At 43.1% G+C, this 7,957-nt stretch overlaps 1 protein-coding gene across 1 annotated transcript; it reads left to right on the top strand.

Moving 5' to 3' along the window:
* Nucleotides 1–1,428: 1,428 nt before the first annotated feature.
* LOC310870679 (kelch domain-containing protein 3-like) lies at nt 1,429–2,559 on the top strand (the record flags this gene model as incomplete). The annotated part of the gene is made up of 1 exon (XM_083781948.1): nt 1,429–2,559. One exon carries the CDS (start codon nt 1,429–1,431, stop codon nt 2,557–2,559), a length of 1,131 nt encoding a protein of 376 aa, XP_083638074.1.
* Nucleotides 2,560–7,957: the final 5,398 nt, after the last annotated feature.

Here is a 7,957-nt window from a genome sequence, read left to right as displayed (position 1 = left end):
GTTAATAGTGTATAGTTATTATAAAGTGCTATACCGAAAAGTGTTAGGATATTTAGTCAACTGAAACACTAAGACTGACAAATATGTGACTAAAACTAAATGAAAACTATTCAAGAGACTCTGGAATTCACACATACTTATTGCCAACTCCTCATCTTCACTCTGTAACTTTAAACATAGATTGAGGGCCAGCCTCTTGACGCAACGCTCTCCACTTGATTCTAACGTAACGTAGCTTTATTGTGCACACACACACACACACACACACACACACACACACACACACTTCACAAGTGTAAATAATGTATTGTTTGTTGTTTTTGTTATTTTCCTTATATGTTTGATTACTTTGTCTTACCATTTGTATATTATCTTTGGTATAAGCTCTCCCTGGGTTTCTTTTCTCACCTGCACACACTTCTCTTTCATTGATGTTACCTTTTTTGTACAGTTTTTATTGTGCGAATAAACTAAACTAAACTAGACTATGACTAAAACTAAAATAAAAACGTCCTGCCAAAAAACAACACCGATGGTAAGCTTCCGAGGTGAGGTGAGGTGAGGGCCACGGGGGGGGGGGGGGGTGGGGGGGGGGGGGAGGGCAGATGGAAGACGTGGAGGAGGGGTGAGGAGGACGCGCGGAGCGGAAGCGAGTGGGAGGTGGACCTGGCACGTTGTTCAAGGTGAAGCCGTTGAGTCGTGAAAAGGCGTAGAGAGAGTACAGCATTCAGCTGGAGAGAGAGAGAGAGAGAGAGAGAGCCTTCGTTTCAAAGCCATTCAACCCCGGAACATTCACGGTGGGATGCTTCATGCAACGCTTCAATGTCACCACTGATGACATTCTCTCCCTCTCTCCCTCTCTCCCTCTCTCTCTCTCTCTCTAAAAATGTCTGTCGCTCTTCGATTTTTCAAAAATAGCAGACCTACAAGCTCGTATCGCGCCACTCGGTGGCGCGATATGAGCTTGTAGATCTGCTATTTTTAAATAGCTAAAGCATAACATGATGCCGACACCAAAATGGGTGCCCGGTCAGAATGGGTTAAAAGATGGACATAGGGTGTGATTGGCCGGAATGAGATGATGTACAGTATGATGATAAGAGCGCCCCTCACTTCACACGGGTGTGATTTTTTTTCCTGTACATCTGAGCACTATAGTCCATGTAATAAGCTACGACACTGCGGGTACATCTGGGTACGTACACGGTACCCAGACAGGGTACAGTTCTCTGCTGTGGGCCTTGCCCAGAGAGCAGAGAACAGGGCAGTGGTGAACTTAATAGCCTCTATTTCGTCATTGGCTTGGTGGATTGGCCAAGTTGTGCGTGACATTTTGTGCCAATGAAGCATTATAAACGATAAACTCGCACATTAGCACCCCATTAGTGTGTTGTTCAGAACAGTTTATTTTGGTTTATAGTGTGAAACATGTTCGGCCGGATGCTACAGGCGAACGGAGGACCAGAATCACTCGGTTGTTGTGCTGTTTCTGCTGCAGTGCACGGCGAGGTGTACGCCTTTGCACGGGACTGTTCGGGATGGTGTGGTCACAGCCACACTCGGATTCATGCCTACGTCTTCAACACAGTGTCGTTACGCTGGAGGAGGTTGACCACAGTGACAACTAGCCATCAAGAACCAAACTATATCTGTTTCGAGTCCATTTCCGAGGGCCACACAGCTGTGCCGATGGAGTATATCGTCTACGTCTGGGGAGGAAGCCATCTTCACTGCAACACGCTTCATGCCTTTGACGTGGACACGCACAGCTGGTCCGCACCCTGCAGTGTGTCTGGGACCGTTCCGGAGGGCAGGCATCGCCACTCTGCCTGCGTCGTCTTGGGGAAGCTGATGTATATTCACGGAGGAGTCGACAAGCGTGAAAGACACCTCAATGACACCTATAGGTTGGACACCGCCACAATGGTCTGGTCTGAAATGAACACCGGAGGCACTGTTCAAAATGTTTCAGCCGATCACTCTGCCACCATCATCGGGACAAAGATGTTTGTATTTGGGGGTTTTGGTAAAGTCTACAAAAACTTTTTTTTAGACGATTACCTGCGACGACTCAACTACGTCAGAGTGTTTGACACTGAGACCAACATCTGGCAGAGCACACCTTCTGCACAGCTTTGTCCAGAAAGCCATTCTGCTCATTCAGCCTTTGCCTACAACGGAGAGCTGTACATAATTGTTAATGAAAATCACGCTGGCCCAGACCTGTGGAAATTCAATCCAGAGACCGTTTCCTTTAAGAAGGTCGAGCCCAAGGGGAAAGGACGGGCTCCAATGTATTGTATCCGCTGTTGCCGTGTGGGAGATCGCATCATCCTCTTTGGCGTGGAATACGACGTGCAAATCCTAGACTTGAGTCCTGGTCTGAAGACGTTATGCAAGCTAGCGGTTATTGGGTACGGAACGGACCAGGTTGAACTCCCACGAGACGTCAGGTGGGAACTGGCAGCCATGACAGGAACTGCGCGTAACTCTGAGTCGGACCAACACACTGGTCAACCCTGGCAACCCAGCATTATATGTAGTCATAGCACGTCATAGTACATATATATAGCATAGTATAGTATATATGTATAGTTTATATGTACTAGTCCTTACCCGTTGTGAGATATCCCCCCCCCCCTTGTGGCCGTGGGGGGTACTGCGCCCGGGTGCATTTGTAATTGACTAATACATTTATTAACACAATTAAAACAAAACACGTGTGAGCACGTCATAGGATACCGAAATATTAGTACATATGACGTGTGAGGACGTCCTAGTGACGTCCTAGCGACGTCCCAGCGACGCAAGAATATTCAGAATTTTCCTATATATTTTTTTTTGGCATTTTGCTTTTCGCTTGCCGTATGCTAACGCTCAGTGCAACTATTAGCTTGTTATTGACTCCCATGTTAGCGCGGCGGAAAGAATGACTCGTATCTCCTAATCCAGGGCGCTCTCCGTGGTGATGAATAGAGCGATATGCTGGCGCTTCATTTCTGCTCCTCATCCGTCTCTCCCGCACAATATGAACGCTTTTTGGAGCGTAAAACAATATATTAAGATGATCGGGGATGTGAGGTATCTTTGTAAAGTCAACTTTTTTAGGCAAGTGTTTCCTGTTTCATGGCTTTCAAAGTAAAAGCGATCAGACATCTCTGGCACTCTATAGCCTTTATTTTGAAGGCACTCCCGGTACTAAATGTGTTTTAATAATCATTAATGTGTCAAATCGAAAAAAGGGCTTTGTTACGCCCTCCATATTCATATGGTCAATGCCTGTGTGAAAAGTGGGAGTGATTGGTGCAGGCAGTAAGGAGCTACGGCAGTGTTTCTGACACACACACAGACACTGTTAGAATTATAGTATGATGATGGTGATAGTTTCATTATATAGATATTCCACTGTTACTGTCTTATAGCTTACGCATGTTTCATGATAAATTATGTGATGCATTCCCATGCTTTTTTGTTCTTGCTTAATGTAAGTCGCTCTGGATTAAGAGCGTCTGCTAAATGCCTACATTGTAAATTGCAATGACGTCTGGCCTCCCAATACTCCTCGAGGCGGACCAACGCGAGGTAGCTCTCTTTATTCTTTTTTTTTATCATCCCACAATTTCAGATGGGGAGAGGGGGGGGGGGGGGTCCGTAGGCAAATACAGATCATTCTGGGGGTCCTTATCCCTCTAAGACCTTTATAGCAACAAGTTATATTTAAAAATATATAAAAAAATTAGGGATGCACCGAAAGGGAAATTCTTGGCCGAAAACCGAATATGATTAATATTATATATCTTTTTTTCCTACCATTGCTGTCATGGCCGTACCTTAAAAACATAGTACCATTTAAAAACCTATTGTATTTTGTATGGGGAAAATAGTTTTTTTTTGCTGCATGGGGAAGGTAACAAAGTGTTACTGTATACCTTCAAAATTAGACCATGCCCAAATTGCCCATGCATTTACTTTGGGTATGCTCACTGCAATGTGGAACCAAATGGACCCTTATGAGTTACAGACCCGCTCAATTTGTTTAATAACCCTCCTAGATGACAAATCAACTGAGAAACTGACCTTTGCTCTTGGATTCTATACATTTTGTATGCGTATAGTATAGGAAGGTTCCTACATGTTTCCAACCACATGGCATATAGTCTTCTTCGCTTTCACACTCCTGGGAATTTGTGACACCAATCATAAAACAATTATGACGACACCTACATTTCTGCCTGCCCCCCCCTCCCTCTCCCCCTCTCCCCCTCTCCCCCTCTCCTCTCTCTCTCTCTCTCTCTCTCAAGACAACACGCACGTGTGCACTTTCTCCGCAACACACAGCCACTGAATGACAATGAAAAGTCAAGCCGTTTGCTCATTACATGCAAACAAAAAGAGCATGGCTCCTGGGAGTGGCAGCTAGCCCATTTTGACCCGAGATCAGATTCTAAAAAGAAATGTCCGTTTGAAAATGACAGTTTTCTGAAAAAGCCATGTTTCTATGTCAGTCGTTCATTTGATTTTTCAAAAATAGCAGACCTACAAGCTCATAGCGCGCCACCGAGTGGCGCGCTATGAGCTTGTAGATCTGCTATTTTTCAATAGCTAAATCATAACATAATGCTAACACCAAAAGGGGTTCTCGCCCAAAATGGGCTAGGGGAGGCTGCTTCACAGCGTGCTCTGTGCAGAATTATGGATATCGGTGTCTCCCCGAGACGAGAACCTCCCCAAAGGAGAGCTTCCTTCCTTCCTTCCTCGTCACGGCCCTCTGACTTCCTCCTCCAGTCTGTTCACGCTCGGCCGCACCTCCCTAGTCCCCCCCCCCCCCCCCCCCCCCCGACCAAGACCTCCCTGGGAAAAAAGCATCAAGTGTCAATTTTTGAGTGGTGCAACCACTCCTACAACCAGCAATGTCCGTGCGTATTAGTACCAGTAGGGGGAGCCAGAAACAGAGAGAGAGATAGTGCTGTGCCTGCTGCCTGCTAATGAGAGAGAGAGAGAGAGAGAGAGAGAGAGAGAGGTGGGGGGGGGGGATAGCACCACTCAGTTCACACGGGTGTGATTTTTAGATTTGAGCCAACTTTAAGCATTATTTATTCTATATTTTTGGCTATTCAAAAAAAAAATAGCATAATATTACACAACAAGCTCATAGGGAGTCACTTAATGCCGCGCCATGGGCTTGTAGTTGTAGATCTGCTATTTTTTTTAAATGTGTGAAAACATCTGAAAATAGCATATATATATACAAGCTCACAACGCATCACACTGCGACACGTTGTGAGCTTGTAGATTGGCTATTTTTTAGCATGCAAGTCTTGTAAAAAAAAAAAAAACGTATGATAGGCCTACTGACATTACTTAGTCAACAATAACTAGACTTAAGGAAAACATTTCAAATCACTGAAATGTGACTCAAAGTAAATTCATCCGGTCGCACAAAACAGGATTGTGTCAAAATTAGGGATGCACCGAAAGGGAAATTCTTGGCCGAAAACCGAATATGATTAATATTATATATCTTTTTTTCCTACCATTGCTGTCATGGCCGTACCTTAAAGCTACCTGATTTATGGCAAAATAAATTGTTATGGCAAAACTTAACTTAAATAATAATCACTATTATGGGTCCATAAAACATTTATTCAGTTCTTTTGAATGCATTAATTGCATACACTATTCGGTGATATATTTTCTGCCTATTCGGGGCCGAAACCGAATAGGCCGAAAATGCATTTTTTTTTGCCATTTTATGCCGAATATTTTCTGCGGCCGAGTATTCGGTGCATCACTAGTCAAAATCAAATCCAAAGCAAACTAGGAATGAGCGTTACACGTTTGTGGCCCGTCACGTTATGCCAACCGACACCGGGAACTGTCTGTTATCTGACTGATCAACTGACACTGGGAACTGTCTGTTATCTGACTGATCAACTGACACTGGGAACTGTCTGTTATCTGTCTGTTGTCTGTCTGTTATCTGTCTGTTATCTGTGGTGAATGCGTTTTATTTGAACTGTCTGTTATCTGTGGTGAATGCGTTTTATTTGAACTGTCTGTTATCTGTGGTGAATGCGTTTTATTTGAACTGTCTGTTATCTGTGGTGAATGAGTTTTATTTGAACTGTCTGTTATCTGTGGTGAATGAGTTTTATTTGAACTGTCTGTTATCTGTGGTGAATGAGTTTTATTTGAACTGTCTGTTATCTGTGGTGAATGAGTTTTATTTGAACTGTCTGTTATCTGTGGTGAATGAGTTTTATTTGAACTGTCTGTTATCTGTGGTGAATGAGTTTTATTTGAACTGTCTGTTATCTGTGGTGAATGCGTTTTATTTGAACTGTCTGTTATCTGTGGTGAATGCGTTTTATTTGAACTGTCTGTTATCTGTCTGTTATCTGTGGTGAATGTGTTTTATTTCTCAAACGGACAGCCTTCGACACAGAGCTGCCATTAACCGTGGACGGTGCATTCCTCTTTAACCGTTTTGGACTGATTTAAAAACATCTTTCAGAAAAACCCATATTTCTATGTCAGTAGTGCTCAACCTTTTCCAAGTCAAGGACCTCCAGAGTTATCTCTATTGGGCCACGGACCCCCCCATCTCAAAGTATGTAGTTCCAGAAACCCCCCCAGAAGCAAATATTTTAGTTAAAAATGTTCGCTCTGAAATATATATATATTCAAAGATTCACACCACATTTTCACAACTTTTCAAAAAGAAATAGCAGACCTCGGTGGCGCGCTATATGAGCTTGTAGATCTGCTATTTTTTCAACAGCTAAAAGTACAACATAATGCTTAAGTTAAAACACACCAAAAGGGGGTGCCCGCCCAAAAGGGGTTAATCTTGAAGACATAAAGCAGATAAGAGGATCTAAACAATAGTATCCCTTTCCCGTTAAAATATTAACAGTGTCGTCCATCAGAGTAGCAGAGTGTCAATACAGTCATTGATCCGGTACAGTATGTGGCTCCCTCTCTTCACCACACGCAGCATCAACAACAATTAGCGCTTTGCAGTGGTGGAAAATATGTACTCTAATACTGTACTTATAACCCATCTTAGACCCGAGGATGATTCTACAAATGTGACCAAATTTGACTGGGATTTTTTTGAATTTCATATCAAAGCAGGGAATCATAGCTTCAAATTGACATATTGGTTGTTCAGTTTGACCCACCAGTTTAGGAGATATGGCTTATAGAGTATAATGTCTTGCAGAGAAACAGCGAGTTGAGAAAACAGGCTTGAAAGGTTCACTTCTGTGGTCTCTAACATTACAATAGCTACATGTTTAAGCATTTATTTCATATTTACATGTCTTCTGTGGACTCTAACATTACACCTAGCTACATGTTTAAGCATTTATTTCATATTTACATGTCAATTTCAGCTTTGACACTTATTTCAGACATGCTCTAGTATGTGAAGAGTCTGCCTGTGCTATTAACTCATTTTGAAGAAAAAGAAAGTTTTTCTCCTCTGGAATGTGCGCGATGGCAGTCTCTCAGTCAAATCTGGTCACAAATATGCCTTCTAAATCCTGACAGTTTTCTGGAAAAAAAACCCTATGTTTCTACTTTCTTTTTTTTTTTTTTAGATATTTTTTTGCGGCTTACGCCTTTTATTGATTTTTGAAGGGACAGACAGTAGGCTGACAGGAAACGGGAGAGAGATGGGGGGATGACATGCAGTAAAGGCCGTGTCGGGTCCGGGAGTCGAACCCGCGGCACACTGCGACTGGATTACCAGTCCGGTGCCCAGACCGTTACGCTACGGCCTGGGCTGTTTCTACTTTCTATGTCAGTCATTTTCAAACCCCCAAAAATACATTATTTTCCCACCAACCCCCATCTGAAAATATGTAGTTCCAGGGACCCCCTGCAGAAGCAAAGTTTTGAGTTCACAAAACGTTCACTCAGAAAGAATATATATTCTCCACACATTTAAAAA

Source organism: Protomyctophum parallelum (assembly GCF_964188405.1).
Source record: "Protomyctophum parallelum genome assembly, chromosome: 14".
In the NCBI taxonomy this organism is placed as follows: domain Eukaryota; kingdom Metazoa; phylum Chordata; class Actinopteri; order Myctophiformes; family Myctophidae; genus Protomyctophum; species Protomyctophum parallelum.
Note: the sequence above shows the minus strand (reverse complement) of the source record. Positions and strands in the feature narration are given on the sequence as shown.